Source organism: Gymnodraco acuticeps, unplaced genomic scaffold (assembly GCF_902827175.1).
Source record: "Gymnodraco acuticeps unplaced genomic scaffold, fGymAcu1.1, whole genome shotgun sequence".
NCBI classification, from domain to species: domain Eukaryota; kingdom Metazoa; phylum Chordata; class Actinopteri; order Perciformes; family Bathydraconidae; genus Gymnodraco; species Gymnodraco acuticeps.
In genome coordinates, this window is record NW_022989983.1 from 3487491 (window position 1) to 3510398 (window position 22908).

Sequence of the window (22908 nt, forward strand, 5' to 3'; positions counted from 1 at the left end):
CATACATTGCACTGGGGTCAGTACATGTTAAAAAAACACATGCACTTCTGTGTTTTCATATGTAATAAGACATTTTACGTAAGTGCTTTTTAAGCCTGCGTTGTGTTGGCCCAATTCTAATAACAGCAGACTGCGCACACCGTCTGTGGTGACCACAGAGGCTTCACATCCCCTGTGTGCCTCCATGGAAAGGTCATGAAAACAAATGAATGTTGTACAGTTGGAAGCTGGAACAAGACTAAATTCATCTATCTGATTAAAATATGCTGCTTGTACACTCCCCTCAGGCTCGAAGCAATGTACCATTAGCTTCTCTCTCTAGATGATTCATTTAAAAATCCAGCTCTGTCATTCAAACCAAAAGTGGAACACAATACAGAGTCCGTGTGATGACGTCCATCTGGTTGTGTGGAGACAATGCTATAAAAAAAAGCAAGTTTAAAGGGGACATATTAGGGTCTTTTTCATGTTTATACTTTGGAATTTCCACTTGAATATGTTTAGATGCTTTAATGTTAAAAAAGCTCTATTTTTCCATACTTCCTGCTCTGTTTTAGCCTCTATGTTTATGAAAAAGCACAGTTGCTATACTTGGCTTGCAAGAAAAATATAGCACAGTTTTGCACATATGCTCTTGCCTTTTATAGTTGTGTGCGGTATCTGATAATGTGACAGAGGAAGAGAAGCCCAATCTTAATGCCTTGTTGAATCCCAAATGTTAAATATAAACACACTGGACTTTTATTTCCCAGTCTGTTGGTCAGCATGCCCTTCCCAAATGTATCTTCACAAGCACTGAAAATGGACATTTTCATTCCATGTCCCCTTTAAGGGAGTCTGTGGCGTCACTGGAGTCCCTGGTGGGGTCTGGTTGCTACACTTTTGGTTGACACATGAGGGTAAATAAGGTGAGGAAAGCAGGAGGGAAATAAATTGTCATTATGGCGGCTGCTGACAATCATGGACTGCCAAGTCATTTCGCTGACAAGTGTGTTGGTGGTTGCCGGTCATGCCGCAGTGTCATGGGACCATGGCAATGATGTATTGTGTACCCATCAGTGTGTGTGACAATTTGTCACAAACAATGCCGTTTCAGCAGGGCACTGGTGTGTTTCACTGTGTTAAGTTACAGTCTGTTGAGAAAGAGTAGCTGCAGGCTGCTTTGTATTAGTTTTTCTTTATGAGTATCACATGATCATTCTGAACTAGCAAGTTAGCTTTTTAGCTGTAATTGAGTATAATGACATGTCATTTCGCAATTTTTTATGCCCAATATACAAAATAATGAATCCCAAATATCCCCTAAAATCAGTGACTCATTCATTTTCAGGCCATTGAACAGCTTTCATTGAGAAGAAGCTTGAGCGTCATGATGATGCTCCTAGTTGTCCAGCTCCAGTGGAAGTTAATTGTAAAGGCGATATTTACAGTGACTCATATTAATAACGACTATAATTATAGAACGTAAAAGCCACCACAGGTAAGCAGGGTGACCTTTCCACAAATTATAGTTTGCTACAAAATGAATTAAAGGATAAAGTGCAAAGACAGGAAGTGGTGTCAAAGAGGAGTGGAGGCTCCTACTAAAAGCTAAAAGGCAACCAAGCATTTAACTTCTAAAAAGGGGGAGAGTTTGTGTTATACTTCAGATACCCTTGGAAGTTACTTATGTAAGTTTTATAAACAACACATTCTGACGCCTTCTGCGGTATGAAACAGGTTGTCCTTGCTGTCAGGCGTTGATTAGCCGTCCGGCGTGATGTGGACATGGCTGCCTCTGTGTCCTCGGTGGGAGGTCGGCAGGACTTGATGGATGTCTCTTTTGAGATTGCAGAGCCCCGCTGAGAGGGAGGAGGACCCTGCCCCTGTTATCTATTCATGCTGTGTTCCTTTCTACTCTGCCTAAAATGGAGCAGGACCTCCCTCCACAGCACGACTCCCATCATTTCTGGATAGAGCTAAGGAGTGCATAAAAGAGAAAAATAAAAAAGGCACCTCTTCCATTCTTGATCCCCGAGCGCCTTTTAAGCAAAAATCCACTTAGTACTTGCATAACTAGAAAGGCAGAAATCCCTTGATTTTCCACACAAGCACTGAATTTGAGGATAATCTTCGCAGTGCAACATTTGCAAGTCTCTCTGTACCCTCTCTAAAAATACATACAGAAGCAGACACACACACACACACACTTCATTTACAGCAACAAAAAAGCACCCAGTGACACACACACACACACACACACACACACACACACACACACACACACACACACACACACACACACACACACACACACACACACACACACACACACACACACACACACACACACACACACACACACACACACACACACACACACACACACACACACACACACACACACACACACACACACACACACACACACACACACACACACACACACACACACACACACACACACACACACACCACACACACACACACACACACACACACACACACACACACACACACACACACACACACACACACACACACAAGCTCAATAAGACTGCAAGACAGTGAATCCTATTAGATATGAGAAAACGAAGAATGGGAACGGCTCATTGAGGAGGAAAAAACACGCTCTCGCTCCCACCCTTTGCATATTCCTTCACGATTCTGGCAAGACCGCTGGGAGATTGATGTGTCTGTCTTTTTCATACCTTCTGTGACTGCTCAGCGAGGCGCCGGGCTCCACGAGAATAGCCAAATTCCTGAATGATGAATGTACACTGGTGCATCCACTGGGAGAAGAAACACATTTCATATCAGCCGAGAGAAGAGTTTGATATTGAATATCATCAGGAATTTCGCCTGCGACAATATTGGAAATCTTTATTCTAATTGCATGGATGAATTGAATATGCTGTTCCGATAAATCCTCTGTGCCACAAAGGGACTTGTATAAATGAAGCATCGCAGATTTGTTTGTGTGTTTACGGCATGTGAGTGTTTGTCTGCCCGTAAGTCATTCTCACACTCGCCTTGTGCTGTTGATGATTGCCTGTTTAGTCAAGCAAAAACTCACCACAATGTTAAAATATCGTATAAATGAAACTCTGACAAGATCTTCCACCCGCATATTACCACATATCAAATTGTCATACGAGGCACATTTTTCAAAATATTAGTTTTATGAAGGAAAGGGAGACAGCATATCAGTATAGAAAACCATTTTTATTTCTCATAAGGCTGTCCTGTAATGTACTTGTATATCTACTGGGGGTTATCTGTATGTTTCTCCATTGTGGCTTATACTTCCTCAATGTCATTTTGAATAAATCATCTCTCTCTGGTGTGTGAGAGGGAGATCCACACAACACATTTAGTCAAGCATTTGCCCATGACAACCTTCCATAGCTGAAAAATACACTAACCGTCTGATTATGGTCCGAGTTTTTCTGCTGCTGTTCTACGTCCCTTCTGGATCTGAGGGCTCAGGGGTTGTTGTTAGTGCAGCTTTCTTTTGTGAGGCAGTTCTATACAGTGTTTTCCTCATCTTTACAGAAACTACAAGCATTAACTGGCTTAACCAAGGACATTGCTGTATGACGAAAGCTTACTTTTATGACTCTGTTGAGGCTTTTTTCCAAAGCGAGCGTTAACTGCAAAGCAGTCCTTTACACAACAGCCTCTGGATGAACAATACTTATATTCTGATCAATATTCCACCAAGGGGCTCCTAATAGAGTCTTAAATATATTTTTCAGCTTCTTGGATCTGGTATCTTATATGTGATGTATTTATATATGTATATATACACAAATTATCTTACATACAAAGAAAAGAGGTGCTCATGAATTTACAACGGACATGCCCACCATTTAAAGTCAAAATGTCCATGTGGGGCTTTAAGCCTCTCAGAGATTCTTCATTAACTCATAATACACTGCTGGTCTCCTTCACTGATAGTCCAGTGTTTTTCAACCACGTCCTGCTCGAAGAGTGGGTCGAATACGAACGCCTCCCACACAGAAGGAAAAGGATGCCAAGGTATTTTCATCCGCTTGCTCTCAGTTCTGTGGAGCCCATGTTCAGGTCCATGTACTCACAAACAGATTTACCTTCACGAGGGGCAAATATCTTCAAATAATGTTCTAACAACCTCTAAATAACCCCTGCTAAGCTCTTTCAGTTTTTGAGGGGGAAACGGGTGAGGGAAACAGAAAGAGAGTAGGTCAAAAACTGGCCACAGCTGTGAGGAAGAGGAGAGTCACCAACATGGGGCTCATTGATCAAACAAGGGATTAGTCTGGTTTCAAATCCTTGGCACCACGCAAGCAAAGCTGTTTTATCTGGGTGGATATCCTTTCTGTGGTCCCAGGTAATCCAGTCAGTAGCCGTGGATGTAATAGTTTTAGTCCGTTTGGTGGGAAGAGAAAGGGTAGATGAAGGAAAGAGCCTGGCACGCAGCCCTGCAGTAGGAGCGCTCTGTTAGGTCCTGGGATGTATCTGCAACACAGAGGAGGAAGAGGAGAGGAGAGAAAACACACATACACTTAGATAGAACAAAGGAATACAAGTGTACGAGGATTAGACCCTGGGGAATTGCTCCGTTCACGTTTTTTCAAAAACAAGGGGGAGTCTTTTGAACTGTGGAGGCTTTAAAAGCCCCGTCTCACCTCCCGGTTCCTGCTAAAAACAGTGCTGAAATAGAAGTGTGCTTGGCATTTAGGTATAACGGGAAATATCATCAAAGCACTTGGTACAAAACAACCTCAGTGTGTATCCATGCTGTGCAGTGGCGGACTCGGGCTTTCCAAGAGGCAAAAAACATAAAATGGGCACCAGCTGCAGGTGGCGGAGCACCAGAGTACTTTCCTAGAAGGTAGAGAAGCCGACATGGAACTGCATCATGTTTTCTATATTTCTGGGCTATCCTACATGGCACTTCATCAAACTTTCTCTACTCAATAGAATCTTCATTACATTTATCCCATCAGCAAAAACACGTGGGTTTGCTGTCCTGGCTCCAAAATGGTGGAATGAGCTCCCCATTGACATCAGGACAGCAGATAGCTTACACACCTTCCGGCGCAGACTGAAAACTCATCTCTTTCGACTCCACTTCGAGCAATAGAATTACTAACAAAGCACTTATATACTAATAAAGGACTGGCTTATCTAAAGCCAGTTGAGTAGCACATGAAATGTTTTTGCTCTATGAAACCTGATGTACTTATATGATTCTGTTTTCTTCAAGTTTGTATTTTGTTGGTCGAACGCTATTATTGTACGTCGCTTTGGATAAAAGCGTCAGCTAAATGCAATGTAATGTAATTTTCTCTACTATAAAAAGGCACCTTAAAAAGGGGATTCTATCTCTAATTGAGGGGCACTTCATGTTTTCCGTTCGACTGGAAAGGTACCCTAAAGGGAGACTTATGACTTGTTTTCTACCGGAAGTCAACCTACTGTAAAGCACACTTCATTACATTTACTTCACTGAAGTGGCAACTTAAAAAGGGGACTTTAACATGTGTTTTGTACTGGAAGGGCACTCTCAAGGACACTTCATCAAAGTTTCTCTCCTGTTAGGTCAATATTGCGGGTAATTTATCACTTTTTCTCTGCTAGAAAGGTGCGTCAAAGAGCAGTTTGTCATGCTTTCTCAACTTGAAGGGCATCCTAGAGGGCACTTAATAATGTTTTTAGGGCATCCAAGAGGGCACTTTTGCAATCTTTAGAAAATGGGCCGGCTTTCTCGCTACCCCTCTCCCTTAATCAACCAATATGTCTGCTTTGCACACAATTAGATTTTTGACTGTATCTCGGACCATTTTAGCAACATCCCCAATATCCCCCACCCTCCTTGGTTAGCAGCTTCAAAACAAGACCTTTCCTCCGATTTGACAATGACTTTGGCTTAACTAAATGGGATCATGGCTCCTGCTGTGGAGTCTGAGTTTTCTCTGTGCTTCTGGTTCAGGGACTCTTATTGAGCCTCAGTTGCAGACCCGGGCACATTTCAATGGTACATTGTGCAACCTTGAGACTGCCATTGAATGTACTGCTTTTTCTGCATCCTGCTCAACCTTAAGCTGTCATCTATAAACCATGTGCATGATGTCTACAACAGTCGAGGTCCCTGCCCTTTCATGAACATGTATTCAGCTAAAGCATGTATATTTCTATTCCTCACTTACATCATATTTTTGAGTTATATTACTGCTTTGAAAATGATCAGTAAATACATCTGAAGTTCCCTGCACACTGTGGTGGTAATTAGAAATCCCATAATCCTGTTTAAATAAGAAATACAGCCATGATATTTCCAGCAGGCTTGGCAGGTGGTCGCCAGGTGTGTGGATTTGATTTTGAATGGTGCTGCTTGGCTGTAGCACACGGAGCATCTCAGGGCGACAATATGTTGAACATGCTGGCAAGAGAGCTACAATGATTTCATTGATCATTTTCTGTACATGGATTTATGTGCACATGTATTTAACAACAGTGTGTGTGTTATTTTAAGAAGCTGCTTCATAGAACTATCAGAGAAGCATTAGACTTTATAATTTAGGGTTTATTTAGAAGAAATGTAGGGAATGTCAAGTATGAGGTGGCTATGACATTTCACCGATCTACCAATCAGCGTGTCAGTGGTTTGAGCCCCTGCAGTCAATATGCTGGAGTATCCTTGGGCAAGATACCCAGCCTCAAACTGCTACTATAGGCAAGTCTGCGGTATTGTGGGTTAGTCACTTTGTATGAAGGCTTTAGCTAAATAACATGTGAGGTCATGTATGTCTCAAAACATCATGATTTGGATTTATGGGAGTTTGATTTGACAGAATCATTTGATACACTTTGGTTTTCACTTCTCTCACTAATTGTTTAAAGAAAATCCACTTACACCAAGAATAGAGGAATATGTGATCAGTCCCATGTGTTAGCCAAACAATGTAAAGACATTGGACGTCTTTGTAAAGGTTTAAGTTCGGTCTAGGATATAAGCACTTGTGTTATTGTTTTGGTACAGATTCAGACATTTTCCCACAGGTTTGACTAGTTTCTTTTCACATGGACTTTTGCAATTTTTGGATTTTGAAATATGTCCTTTAAGATTTTCTCTTACTTAAATAACACATTCACAGGGTTGCACCCCCTTCAAAGTTTTTTTTTTTTAGTCAGTTTATTGAACATGTCAGAAACAAAAACATACAACAATAATATATATATATATTCTCTTTTTTCCTTTTCTCACTCAAATGAATAATTATAACAAAGTACAAAAACAATAAATAATAACAACAAAAAAATAAAAAATAATTCTCAGATAGTCTCCGTCATGTTCAACAGGGGCAAGAAGAAGCTTAAAAAAACTTTTCTGGTCCTACCCCCTCTAACATATATTTTTCTTATAAATAAAACATTAGGTCATCGTCATCAGCGACATGTTTGTCTTGTTAATTTGTTTTTTTACAAAACAATCAGAAAGAAATTACTTTTACAATTACAAGAAATAACAACAAATGGGATTTTACAGGTCCTGTTCATAACCATTAATGATTTGGCTCCTAAATAATACTTTCAGTTTAGATAGACTTGTACAATATTTCAGTGCATCGTTACAGGTATTCCACAGACTAACACCTTTTGATGAGATGCAATGAAGTTTGGCATTTGTTCGTACGGGTGGTTTTTTGAAAATGCAGTTTCCTCTCAACATGTGCATGCTTTCTCTCCGTGTGAAAAGTCCCTGGATATTATGAGATAATTGTTGATTTGCGGCTTTGAACATAATTTGAATAGTTTTATAGTCAACCAGGTCTTGTAGTTTTAGTGTTTGTAGTTTGATGAACAATTTATTTGTAGGTTCTCTGTAGGTAGTTTTATGTATAACTCGTATGGCTCTTTTTTGCAGGATGAAGATAGGATGTGTATTTGTTTTATATGTGTTCCCCCAAACTTCCACACAATACATCATGTATGGAAGTATGAAGGAGCAGCACAGCATAAACAAAGAAGCTTGATTAATTAGGTATTTGGCTTTATTCAGAATTGCTATTGATTTGGAAATGTTGGCTTTGATATAGCTTATATGTCGTTTCCAACTTAATTTATTGTCTATGATTACTCCAAGGAATTTTATTTCCGATACTCTTTCTAATTGGACGCAATTTATAGTGAGTTTCTTCTCTGTATTGGTCGATCGATTCCCAAATATTATGAGTTTGGTTTTGCTTGCGTTCAATGTTAATTTATTTTGGTCAAACCAGATCTTCATCCTGCTCAGTTCCTTCTCCATTGTGACCAATAGCTGTTCTAGATCGTCCCCACAGCAGAGTAGACTTGTGTCGTCTGCAAAAAGAATGGTTTTAATAATTTTTGATACTTCACATATATTGTTAATATACAGAATAAATAGTAATGGCCCCAAGACTGAGCCCTGAGGCACCCCATATGTAACCTGCAGTAGTTGTGATTTATGGCTTTGTAGTTCAACATACTGTTCCCTGTTATGTAGGTAGCTGGATAGCCATGATAATGCAATACCTCTAATGCCATATCTCTGTAGTTTTTTAATTAATAATTCATGGTCAACCGTGTCAAGGCAAGGCAAGTTTATTTATATAGCACTTTTCAACACAAGGCAATTCAAAGTGCTTTACAAAAAATGAAAGACATTAAGAAAATGGCATTTAAAATCAGTCATTAAAAAGAAAAGCTAATAAAATAAACATTAAAAGAAAAAATACATGGATAAAAGTTACAGCGCAGTCTAAGATATGAATAGTTCAATTACAAGCAGCGTCAAATGCTTTTTTAAGGTCCAGAAATATCCCTATTGCATATTCTTTCTTTTCTATTGCCTTAGTAATGTGTTCCATACATTCTATAACTGCAAATGATGTAGTTCTGTTTGCTCTGAAACCATATTGTTGTTCATAGAGTATGTTATGTTTGGTGATGAAGTCATTTAGTCTTGTATAGTAGATTTTTTCCAGTATTTTAGAAAACTGTGAGAGCAATGTAATTGGTCTATAGTTTGACAGTACATGTTTATCTCCAGATTTATGTATTGGTATGACTTTAGCAGTTTTCATTTTATTTGGAAATACACCGGTTTGTATTGACTGATTACAGATGTGAGTTAGTGGTTTGGCTATACATTCAATAATGTTTTTAACTGTATACATGTCAATATCATGACAGTCTGTAGACCTTTTACTCTTAAGTTGTTTAACTGTCAATAATTTCATTTTCATCAGTCCCTCTTAAGAATATAGTTTCCTTCACATATATATCTTTACTTTCAACACCATCACTACAACCAGTATTTGGAATTTCCCCAGCTAGACAAGGACCAACATTGACAAAGTACTTATTGAAATCTTCGGCAACTGAGGTCATGTCACAAATTACTGTATCGTTTTTTGACAGAAAACTGTTTGGGTATTGTGCCTTTCCATTTCCTGTTTTAATAATGGTATTTAATACATTCCATGTATTTTTAACGTTATTTTTGTTATCCTCCAATAATTAGTTGTAATGATCCATTTTGCTACATCGTATTATCTTTGTTAGTTTGTTTTTGTATTTTTGTTCAGCCTCAACTGATCCATTCTTTAAGAAGTCTTTATATAATTCATTTTTCGTTTTACATGCATTTAATATTCCCTTATAGATCCATGGTTTTTCAGCATATTTTTGTTTCACTATTTTCTTTACACGAGGACAATGTATTTCATACAGCCCTGATAGAATATGTAGAAATGATTCATAGGCTTAATTTGTATCTGGTACATACACTTTGTTCCAGTCTTGTTTAGATAATTCTTCTTTAAAAGAATGAACAGACTGGTGTTTTGTGTCTTGTAATTGTGACTTTTCTGGTGTCTTTTTTGATCCTAGTACAGTTCTGTATTGTTGCAAAGACTGGCAGGTGATCACTTGCGTCATTGATTAATATTCCACTTATTACTTTCCTATCCATAACATTTGTGAATATGTTGTCAATGAGTGTAGCACTGTGTGATGTTATTCTGGTTGGTCGTGTGATTGTAGGATATAAACTGTTGCTATACATAGAATTAATAAATTCTGTAGTTGCATTGTATTCTTGTGGGTTCAGCAAATCAATGTTAAAATCTCCACATACAAAGAGCATTTTCTTACTGCTTGTGTAGTTATAAAGTTCAGCTAGCTTTTTCTCAAATGTGTCAATACATGATCCTGGTTTTCTATACACGCAGCTTATCAGAAGGTTTTTAGATGTTTTCATTTCAATTTCTACTGTTATGCATTCCATAATGTTGTCTACAGCGAAATACCTATTACTGACAGATCTACTTTTGTAACTTTTGTTAATATAAAGTGCAGTCCCCCCACCTTTAGAATGTGTCCTATTAGTAAAAAACATGTTGTATCCCTCGATTTCAACCATGTCAGCTTGCTCCTCACTAAGCCAGGTCTCTGATATTGCTAGGGCTGTAACTTGTTTCTCCAGTTGCCTTAAACAGTGTTTGATCTTTGATACATTTGAAATGAGGCTTCTGCTATTAAAATGTAATATTGATATTGATCCATCCATCATTCCATGTCTTTTGAGTTGATCTTCTGTAGTATTCACATTGGTTATGGATGTTATTGTAGAAATAATTTTCAGGGTCAATATCCTTTTCAATGTCTTGTGATCTATGTTCCGTGTATTTGAAACATTTCAAGTCCAGTTTTTCATATTCAGCAGGAGAGTGATTTTTGTCCAAGCTTATCATGGGTGTTCTTAGTGTGTTCATTTCAGTGTGTAGCTATTCAGTTACCGTATGTTGATTTTGATGATTCATTCCTCAAACTGATCCAGCTCGGTGATTTCCCGGATAATGAGCACTTTCGCCATCTCTGCTGTTGATCCATTTAGTTTGATAACATTTTTACAATTTGTCGACCATGTTGTTTGAATCTTGTTTTGTTTCCTTAGTATACGTGCTCTCCTTGCGATGTCGGCGTTCTTCTTCGTAAGGTGTTCGTTAATGTAAACATTGGTCCCTTTTAGTTTCCTTCCTTGTCTGAGGAGTGCATATTTCTTTTTCATGTTGATGAACCGGATTATTATTGCTGGTGTGGCTGTTGTGTTCTTGCTCCGCAGGGCATGACAGGCCTCAATATCTCCGCTGTCAACAGATATGCCCTTGCTGTCCAAAAAGCAAAGCACCTGTTGCTCCAGCGACTCACGGTCCACCTCCGGAGCGTCGGCTCCCCCTCTCCCGGCAGCGGTGTCCTCTGAGGCCGCTGCCGCCCTGGCATAGCTCCGGTGTTTGGTCTTCAGGCCGCTGATAATCAGATCGTTCATCCTGGTGTATTGTTCGAGGTCGGCCACTCGATTCCAAAGAAAAGTGATCTTTTTGTCCTTTTCAATGTTTTGTAATTTCAGAGATTGTATTTCTCCCATTAGCTCCATGATTTTATTTTGCTGGGCCACGACTGTTTTGATTTCGGCTGACAAGAAGTCGAGAGATTTCTTAATCTCCTCCACCTCGTCAGGGAGGTTTGCACTTTTCTTGGGTTCCATTTCTCCTGCGAGACTCACGGTACTTTGTCTGAGGGTTACCAATGCTAGAGTGCAACACCATTGGCAGATTCTTTTTTGAAGACTAGATAACTTGTTAAGACAGATGTAAAAATAAGCTCTCTCTCACAGCCTCCTCTGATGGAAACACTGACAACATCATTCCTATTTAGGAAGTTGCACAGCAGCTGTTCCTCTGTGGGCTCTAAACAGCTTCACAGCTTCAGATTTAACATGCTGATTTCACCTCAGGTCTTTTCACAGTGTCTTTCTCTGTACAGATTCGGTCTTTCTTTCCCCCTATGATCCTTAAACACAGTAATCTCACAGGCTCATCTGTCCAGCATTTGCTTCTGTCTCATCTACTGATGTAGCAGTGTGTGACCTCTGTCAGAACAAGAGCAGTAACAGGTTACACATTACCCGCTCTCTTTTTCAGACACTATCCACCAGAGGTTTGTTAGTGGGAGAAAAGGGGTTGTATGCAAATTCTGTCATTTCAGCCCAGATGCATGTGTGTGTGTGTGTGTGTGTGTGTGTGTGTGTGTGTGTGTGTGTGTGTGTGTGTGTGTGTGTGTGTGTGTGTGTGTGTGTGTGTGTGTTTGTGTGTGTGACTAAAAGTGTCCTCTGTTCTTTTTTGTCCTCTGCCGCTTCAAATGAACCGGGCAGCAGGTAGCAGCGGATTGCTTAAGGATTTCCTGCCTATCCCATCTTTGCTGGCAACTAAGCCGTCTGCATTCTAATTTGCAGGCCGCATTAAATTGCAATTTACTCAGACTTCAGTTAGTAAAAGGAGCCAAGGACAATTGCCTTAGCAAAAGAATTTAGTGCAAACACAGCCTACCCTTTTCCCCTTTCTTGTTTAGTGCTGAACAAATCAATCATGCAAGCTGAGAAACCTCTTCAAACTGCACTAAAACACACCGTGTACAAACAGAAGACAACAAAACACATCACGATCCATTTAATGTGACATTGACAATGGAAAAAGAAAAAGTGTATGAAATAATCAGTATCACCCCCCCTTCCCTAAATCTGTATAAAATGTAAAAAGGATGACAATCTGGCCATTCCTCAGTTCGGACTGCCTTTGTCAGCTCATAACTTAATACAGGGCTGAAGCTGGAGAGGTGTTGTCAAGCACACTGATGGAACAGATGATTTCTCTGTGACGTTGAACTGTGTGTGGCATGGCCGCTCGGAGTTCATTTTGATCAAGTGCGGTCTCCCGATCTGACAAATGAGATGGTGATGCGTCTGCTGGCAGCTCTCTTTGCTCTGAAACTGTGTCACAGATGGGCTACATTCTGTCACAGTGTGCTATTTAGCTTGAAAAAGTGCCCTCCGCTCTTTTCAATAAGAGACATGTGGGTGTCTGAACAGCAGGTAAATCATATTGGACCAGTTGAATAGGTAGCACAGTGCAAAGCGTGAAAAATGACGGTGCATAGAAAGGCTGTGGGTTACATGGGTTATATATATCAGTGTAAGATAACTTAAAATAACCCATTACAATTAATTGAGTACCTGATGAAGGCTGTATTAAGTATGTATGATATTCCTGCCTTGATACTGAATACATTTTCTATTTAACACCTCAAATGAGCGTGATTTCTCTCACTCATCAAAAGCGGAATGAATGGGGAAAAAAGCCTTTTCATTACTGCCCCATTCATTCTGCCTGTCTTTCTGAAGGTGTATAATTGTTTTGAAAGCAGCAGAAATGGATTGATCTATGTAGCGAGTGGATTGGGTGTTTCTGGAAGGTGCTCCCTATGTCTCGCTCTCACTGGGACTTCCACAAACAAAAAGGGCCTGCCTTGTATGCTGCGACAGAACAGGCATTGAAGGGCTCTCTCTGAAGGACATGAGGAAAAAGAAAATGAAGAAACGCGGGTGTGAGCATCTGGCTTTGTTTCGGCTTCTTCCTTTTCTGCCAATTTTCTTTAACGCAAGATGGCGATGAAATCTGTTTTCTGGTTAACTTGTGTATGTGCCTGCCTTATTTTGCCTGACTGACATTTTTCGGAGCAAAATGGAAACTTGCAGATGAAATAAAATGGCTGAGAGTTTTAAAAAATGCTGTGTTGTGGGTTTGCTGGCTTATGACGGAACAAATACAAGTGAGGTGATTTGTTCTGACGCAGGTGAATGGGGAATGTTGATTAAAAAGAGCGCAGAGTGCAGGATAAAAGGCCTTTCATGTAGCCTGTGGGCTATGCTGTGTGCTGATAGCTGCTTCAACAAGACCCTCAGAGGGGAATCAGGATATAAAGTGGACTCTGATATGAAGAAACACAACCGAAAAGGGAAGAGGCCTTGCCCGGGGGTCTCACACACATTTGGAGCGCACACAAACACAGACATATCAAACACATCAAAACACGTGCGTTCATACACAACTACGAGCACACACAGAGAGGAGCAAGTAGCACAGATTAGCGACTAATGGGATTGGCAGAGAGGTGTAACTGTAATCAAGCCCACACAGTGGCCGATAGCAAAAACAGGACATGGAACAAAGGAGGCGATGAAAGGATGTGCGACTGATCCTGCCATTACAATATTCACAAACAGCAGGGTTCTGCTGAGGGGCGGACTTGGCTCTGTGTGTGTTTCTACAGTTTTCCAGGAGTGTGCTGCCACCGTACATGCACGCTTACTGACTGATATAGTGCACCGTTTATGTGAAAATGCAGCAACTTACTTTTTATTTATGCGTGCACTGCCGGCGCTGGGTGATAAATATTTACAGTGGGTGGCGGTGCGTTCAGTATTTGTGTCACGCCTGCCTAATCATGCACAGCATGTAAACACACACTTGATTATTTCGCACTGAGTATTTGGGTTAATGAGAAGTCATTGAACATGAGTTGGTCCCACTCCCCTTGCATTACAGTGATGTGTGAGAGAGGCGGAAAAAAAAAAACATAGAACAGCTTGAGAGAAAGACTAACCTTTACAGAAGCAAGAATGCAGCTCAATTTCTGTTGACCCATCCTCTGCATTTTGCTTCCGGAAGCTAAAAAGGGGAGTATGGCTGGGTATTCTGCAAAGAGAGGGTCAAGAAAAGAAGGACACGTGTGTATTGGGTAGAAAAAGCAACTGACCTTTAGGCCCTCTTCTCTTTAAGGTTTTAATAATGTTAGACCAAAGCCATAAACTCATAAATATTCCTCCTCCTCCAGAAATGTACAGGGTTGATTGATGTATGTCAAAAAAACTCTGTTAAATAAAGACAACCATATTTGACTTAAAGGTGGGGTAGGTAAGTTTGAGAAACCGGCTCGAGATACACTTTGTGTTATATTCCATGGAATGCTCTTAACATCCCGATAGCAATGAATATCTGAAGTGCTTTGACAAAAAATCCATACAAAAATGTCATCTGTGGAAGCCGTAGCGCTGTAAAAAGCACGACCAATCATTTGAGCCGGCCCGGCTAAAGTAACTGGATGGCCTACCTGCCTGTCAGTCAGCCTTCCATCTGTGCAAAAACTTATCTCGTGCCCTCATTGGTCATGTGCGCGTTCGTGTGTGTTGGAGGAGGGGCTCTGTAAGGAAGTGGCAGATTTCTTCCGGCTGTGTATTTTCAAATTCTAGCGCACTCGAGCTGGTTTCTCCAAAATTACCGACCCCACCTTTAAGTCAGATTGTGCAAAGGACTGAATTGAGAATTAGAGATGCATTCTTTAAAGCGAACCAAGCACTACGTCTTACCTCGACGGGATGGCATTAGATCAACGATCTGAACATTTTGGTGGCTGAACGGGTCCAGTGAAAGCTTTATGTTTATTTGCTGACGTATAAATCTGCAGATCAACCTTGGGAAGCCCCGTCTGGTCTAACCTTCACTGGCTGTCCCCTCTTTCCCTACAATCTCATAAGTCTCTGCTTCTATTCAAAGTCACCACGCACTAAGAGAAGACAGGGGTCCACTGGGGTTTGTGGGGTGGGGAGTTAATTAAATGAATACAAATCGGGTGATCAACCTGTCACAGAGTGCTGGACTGCTGGCTTCGAGGACTTAACTCCCTTCATTACTTTTGCATGTCGCATTCAGAGTCAGTTTACAGAGCCGAAAGGCAGTGAGAGGCAGAGTGGCAGTTAACTTTATCTCCAAGAGGAGTGTGGCCCGAGGCAGAGCCCACCTGTTTGTTTACTGCATGCTTTATGTTTGTTCTTTACTACTATGGGCCCATTAGATAGGTTGGAGACACTGAAAAGAGTCCACCTTATTACACAGAGTGCAAAGGATGCTTTCTGAGAAGTGTGACACCTCCCACAGCTTTGACACTGTGCATGTTTGAATTTTGAATGGCAGACGATTCATTAAGAATCAAGCAGGCAGTCGGCAGAAAAGCTTTGTTAAAGCATTACACAAAGTATTCAAACACAGCGTGGTATTTCTAGTGATTTCCTCGTTTCAGGGCCATGAATGAAGGTAGATAAGTAAAGTGAAATCTGTCTGGCACTGTGTGAAAATGAGTGCTGTGGATTTAAAGTGTTTTAAGTGTATGTGTGCCTGCATTAATTGTGCATATATAGTACATACGAAATAGGCATTAACTTGTGTTGTACGTGTGCATCTGTGCGTGCAGGTAGATGCATTTGTGCTCAAGTGTGTGTGAGGTCTCACTCTTGTGGTCTTGATTTTGTTCCCAGAGGAGCACATCCATCCAGAGTTGTCGGGCAGAGTCTTACACTCTTCTCCCTCCAGACACGGCTCCATCTCGCACCACCACTTCCCAATCACAATGGATGCTGGGGAAGAGGAGCACAAACACACATCAGGTCAGTTTATCATACAGTAGATAAAAAAAGAAACAACTTGAAGCAAAAAAGTCATAATTGACTGAAAATGTTTTAAAATTTTAAATAAAAATACAACTTAAGCAGATTGAAAATGTAATACAACTATAACATGTATTAACTTACAACAATAGTGTAATACAATGTCCTGATTGGTATTGGAATACAAAATGTTTATATATTAGTTTAAAAGCAATAATAATTCAGGTGTCTTCTTTTTTCTTTAAAAACTGATAATTTAATCAAATTGGATGAAAGAAATGACCCTCTCAAAAGTATGTTTTTTATCCTCAGAAATGCTAACTGTGCAAGTAAAGAAGATATATAGGCCTTATATTGTTAGAGTACTGCATTATCCATATCAAAAATGCTATTCCAGTGTTAGTATTAGTGAATTATAAGTTAAGCTATTGGGTTTGATTACATTCTCTATCAGTATAAGAGCAAATTACAGCAAATTGTAGGGACATTATTACACTATTGGGTGCTAGAGAAGCTTAAATGAGCATTTAAAGCAAACATAATAGTAATCATTGTGCACAATTTAAAATGTTAAGAGTAAGTGGAGTTTAGAATGCTGGCAGAATCAACACAAAAAGTTGAACGAATTGAACGAAAGCGCCCTACGCAAACACACTAGATATTCTCAGGCACCAGCACCCACACACTGTATTTATGAGCAGCTCCAGCTCTAAATGGATGTTTTTCCTCCTCTTCGGCCTCAGAGCAATTGTATCGTACTTTTCCTGTTGACAATAATGTCTTATACAAACAGAAATTAATCATTATTTTGTTTTGATATGGCTACATTGCATGTAGGGGAGCAATCTAATTTTGAATCAAAACTAATTGCTTCTCATTAACATCCACTGAATTCTTCCTCGAGCCATCTGACAAAAACAAATATGTTCTCATTTTCTCATCAAGTATCCCTCCCTCCTTTCCTCTTGCACTATATGCATGTCTCTGGGTGAACACAGTGTGTGCGCGAGGCTGTGTGTAAAAATGAAATATGTTACAGGTGTTTGATGATAGGAAAGGTTCTGTACATGGTGTAGATTAAAGTAAAAATAAAAACGTCATGCAACCATATGTCATACAAATTAATTAGCACTGTATATTAATCATGATGATTAAGTAACATGATTTCTTGTTCTTTGACATCCAATGTGATGCAATTGACAGAATCGCTATCAACAAAGCTAAAAAGAAAAGTTTTATGAAGATGTTAAATCCAGATTTCTCGCTGTGGGAACTTTCTTTGAATTGAATCATAGCACAAACTCTTTTTTTGAAAGTCAAGTTTTGTTTTATTTATCAACCACGATGTGTGAGGAACTGTTTTGTTTTCCCAACAGCCATACGTCTCTGGCAGCAAACGTGAGAAGTTCAAAGCCGCTTCTAAAACGATAAGTCAAACCAAAACTAAACTCTCAGCATGTATATGCTTTTTAATACTTCCTTTGATCATGTTGACATAAAGGAGGATATAAGGATAAATGTCTTGCTGGATACAATAAGTTAAACCAGTATCATTTTTATTTTCCAAACCAATTTCTTGATCCATTTGAACAAAAAAACATTTTCCCCTCCAGCCTGTGTTGCCAAGGTTACAGGCCAACCACCAATCAATTGTGAGTATGAACACCATGCCGTCTCCAACTGATGAAAGAAGATGGTTAAAGTGCAGTCCCTGGCAGCGCAGAGTGTGTGTGACGCAGCGCAGAGTGTGTGTCACACACACACACACACACACACACACACACACACACACACACACACACACACACACACACACACACACACACACACACACACACACACACACACACACACACACACACTAGACTGGACACAGAGCAACACCCCGCTGCTGCGCAGTGAACTTGCAGCATTTCCTGTCTACCTCCTTCACTTTTCCCTCCATGAGCCCCGAGGATACTCAGCAGCAGAAAGAGAGCATCCACTAACAGGCTGTGAACCCGCCCTCTGGCTCCCCCCATGGCTGTTTACCTTACCCACTAATTACCACATGTTGGTCCATCATCCACAATGCGCTCCCCGTTCTCCTGATTTTTGTCCCTGGGCTTTCATGCATGCGCTAAATATGCATTTCACATCATTAATGGTGTTTGCATTCAGCTGTGGTTTATCTGCAACACCACAACTACGCAGGAAGTCCTTGTTAAGTGGCGAACGGGCTCGAGGAGATGTGTTTAACCACTTCCACCGGGTGAGGGTGATGTGCCTTGACACCGCCACTCTGTTTGGCCCCCTTCTTTTATAGTAAAGGGGGGACAATAGGCGCATTCACACTGCGGTACTTTTCCCACAAAGGTTCATGTGAACTTAGTTCATGTGAACTCTTTAGTTCGCATGAACTAAGTACAGATCGCGTTCACACTGGAAAAAGTCCCTGGGGGTGGATTAGGCAAATGAAGCCGCTGACGTCACTTGTTCTTCTTCTGCTTTGGGTTTACTGGCAGGCCGCAAACCACTTCACGGCGTATACTGCCGCCCAAAGTCCCCGGCCGGAAGTCCCCGGAGTTGGGGACTGGCTTCAGTAGAAGCTGCTGGGACTCCCAGCAGCTTCTACTGAAGCCTTCCGAGTAAATCGCCAGAACGCCGACACCTCCTCATCTCCACCACTCCCATGTTTTATTTTGTGTTGCCATAAGTTAGTCTCTCTGCGTTTCTGCGCTGGGCTAATGCTAATGCTAATAATGCTAATGCGAGGATAATAAAATGGCGGCTACACAAAACTTTTTGGGAGTTTTGCGGGGCGTGGTTTGCAATCCGCCCAGCCAATCAGAAATATAGCTCTTTTCTCACAAGAGAGCCGCTCGAAAGTCCCTGCTCTCTAGCAGGGACTTTCGAGGGGGTAAAAAGGTTCACATGAACTAATTTTAGTACCAGCTCTTTTTGGTGTGAACGCGATAAAAGAGTTCACATGAACTAAGTTCACATTAACCTTTGTGGGAAAAGTACCGCAGTGTGAATGCGCCTAATGGAGAACATTTTTGTCATCATACCTCACATCAAAGAGGATTCAACAATGTGAATGCAGAATACTCTTGAAATGGAAAATGGTGAAGTTATACCTGCAAACATTGATTTTCTTCAAATGGAGCCAGGGAGAAAGCAGGAAAAGAGAGAGCAGGAGGAAGCAGAAAAGACGGGGGCCGCCTCACACGAGTGGCGCTTTGCATGAAAGTTGGATGATATTTACTGAACTGGATTCACCTCAGCCTCCCTGCCCTGAAATGTGTGAAGTTGAAAGTAGATCATTTATACAAGAGAAAAAAGCCAGTGAGGTTTTTCACAGTATTTTTTCTTTCCTTCTTATTTTCTTTTTATAATAATACATGTTAATTTCGAGTATGTTTTTAGATCAAAGAGTCACATATAGGTCAGGATTATTGATCTTTGTTTGTTTTGACTGCCAATATGGTTCTGTTGGTTTTGCCATATGCCCCATCTATCTTTCATGTAGTTAGCAGGGTTATAATGTCTATGAATGTTATTCAAACCAATATCTTAAGATGGTTGCTCAGCCGTTAGTGTCTAAAACCGTGTTGTTGAATCAAATCATGATGATGTGGACTTTTAAGATTTTTAACTTGGTAATTTCACTTCTCTGTGAATAAAACAGATTAAATATGTATAACTAGAATAATGTTTACATGTCTTAAAATACATCTGGAGGGATAGTTGAATGCTAACAATTAAAACAGCAGCATTCATCATTATTTAAGTTGCCCAATTCAAACCTTAAATAAGATATGAGATATTGAAAGTTTTCCAGAGATCGCTGCCTTCTTGGTGTCTTCATATTATTCCCACAAGATCAAAAATGAATAACCAGAGTGAGCCCAGCCATTTTAACTAAAGCAGGGCTGTTTTAAAAAATAAAGCCTTACAGTTAATGTTATTCCACAGCACAGACATGATGATGTGGATAGATAATGGACCATATTTAAAAAATGCACTTTTGCTCGACCCCTTATTCATACCATGACAGCTTGTACTAAAAGGATAGTAATATTTTAACGAGCACTAGCTATGAAATCCATCTTATATTCATGTCCAAATTTGATCTTTGCCTTAAATATCGTTACAGTCAGTCTATGTGGAATACAGCAGGCCCATCAAAGAGAACAACGCATTGTTAATGACATCTCTGCTCTGATAGCCCAGAGGATGAAAAAGCAGGAAAGGAGTCGAGATAAATGTTAAAACACTCTTCATGTCCGCGTCTGAACCCAGGCCAGGACATTTGGCTCTGACCTTGACCACTGGATAAGATCCATCTCTGGGCCAGGGTCCATGCATCACTCTCTGGTGACCACTGACCTCCAACAGTCATTTTATTTTAACTGCTCCCAGTGCAATCGTCAGCATAGCCGCTTTAACCTTTGTTCTGACAACAGAAACTTTACCCGCCCTCTGTGTCTTCCGGAGGAGAAAGAAAGGGTGACTGACAATTGACCACTGTTCCAACTAACCCTTTTGCGCCAACTATTCATTTTTCAGATCCATCTGTTTACAAGCTGCGAGCCTTTCATTTGATTTACCAACACCAATTAACAAGATCCTCACACATTGCCATAAAGTAGCCGCGGTGTACTGTCAAAGATGACAGATGGGCTTTGAATAATCAGCAAAGAGTGTTTGATTCAAGATGTTCGCCATGTAGCAGGCTGGAGTCTTTAACTTTGATAGACAAACAACCGAGAGTGGGACTTAAATTGATTGAAAAACATGAAGCGATGGAGCTTTTACAAGTGCATCCGTCAGATCACTGGTGAGCACGCACTGTGATGAATTGAACCGGCTGACACGTCCCTGCCAGGTAGCAGGATGGTTGAACACCTTGACGGATGAGGAAGTGAATTGATTTCTGTCCGTTTCAAAATGTGAATACGTGTGTGTTGGCCCGAATGAATAGTTAATGTTTCTTAACTTGGAGCGGCTTGCACATGGCAAAAGCTTTCCAATGATGTCATAGCGTAGTGAGTCGCTTAAAATCGGTCACCTTTAGCCAAGATATGAAACAGAAAGCAATTAGGCTTTTTCATGCCATTGTGTTTGGGTTAATTTACAGTAAAGGGGTAGAGAATCGATGCTTCCCACAACATACCAGTAAACAACCAGCTTCACTTATTTTCTTTCACTGGCATACATACAAGCCCTCTTCTGTATGTCTGCTTACAGAAAGTCCTTTGTCTCTCGCATATACCTGAGCAGCTCCGCAAGTGCCCGATCACCCAGTTATCAACCTGCAAGTAAACAAGAGGTGCTCAAGTAGACTTCTTGATTTAAATAAAAACCCCACACATTTCCTTCCTAATGAGACAGGTAAGAGTGCAGGCATTATGTAACAGCAGTAGTGAAAGGGTCATTGGAGCACGGAGCAAATGAAGCAAGTGTGTAATTACAGCGGGATCAAGGCTCAGACCTCTGACCCGAGATCAGCCTCACAGAGTCATTATTGCATTAATCATTACTCCCTGTCCCCTCTCCGGAAAGTGAGAGCCAAGGTTTGATTAGCTATTCAGAAAATACAATTTATCTTTTTAATCACACTGTTTTTCTGAATTTTTGAATTTCTAATTGACACCCAAGAACCTGCAGGAAAAATATTCTTTTCATTTGATTATTTTCCGGATTTTAAGAATGCTAATTCACAGAAGTGCCACAGAAAGAGCTCTTGAACTGTGTATTATCTGAGATTAAATCAGGTACATTTGCAATGTATTATTATAAATAAAACTATAATGGATTCATGAGGCAAACACAGCATGTAGAAAATTCCTACAGCTAAAATGTAAATGTGGTATTTGCTATTACATTGAAAGCTGTACAGTGTCAAAATTATTCGATGTTATGATTCCTTTTCCAGTGTGTGCATTTCTAGCATCTGTGAGTGCTACTTTGTGCCTGTGGAGCTGGTGTGTGTGTAGGAGTGTGCCTATTAATGGTTGAACAATGACTCCTTTTGTTGTGTGCTTATTTCCTTTCCTTTATGTGGTTACAAAAGCCATTTATGAAAACGCATCTCCCACAGAGCTGACATAGATCTGCCTTTTGTTTCTCCACTTCTCTCAACTGTAGACTTGTTACTCCAGTACAGTGAGAGCAGAAAGGAGATATGATGTTGCTTAAAGATTGAGACAGAGAGAAGGAAAGAGCAAAACTAAACAAAGGAGACCTGCAGCTGAAGGTCAGCTCTTCTCCTGGCAGGTGAAAGTCTAATCACATCGTCAATGCTGTGAGAGCTCAGTGGGATGTGACAAAATGTTGGAGACAAACCTGCAATACAATCATTATCTCCATCTCCTCCAAATACACAAACATCTGAATCCTGGAGGGTTTCACTGTCAACCTCTCACTATGTCTACCTGTGTGTGTTTTTGTCAGTAAGGAAACAGAGTTACTGTTCTGTATTGTAAAGTATAATATGCTCCGTCTGTCCATCCCTTCAGGCAGTATCTGCAGCAGGTTCATGTCTTGCCAAACACATACAGTATCAGGGGGGCTGGAGAACAATAGAGAGGCAA

At 40.5% G+C, this 22908-nt stretch overlaps 1 protein-coding gene across 6 annotated transcripts in view; it reads right to left on the reverse strand.

The window, feature by feature from the left end:
• Positions 1 to 3183: 3183 nt before the first annotated feature.
• The window catches only part of LOC117543804 (chemokine-like protein TAFA-1), a 125526-nt gene continuing 105801 nt past the window's right edge, over positions 3184 to 22908 (reverse strand). For 3 of the 6 annotated variants that reach the window (XM_034212376.1, XM_034212374.1, XM_034212375.1), the window contains one exon: positions 14596 to 16300. In XM_034212376.1, coding sequence (XP_034068267.1) covers positions 15963 to 16300 — 338 coding nt within the window. In that variant the 3' untranslated portion in view covers positions 14596 to 15962. The other 3 variants (XM_034212380.1, XM_034212377.1, XM_034212379.1) reach the window with 2 other exon arrangements.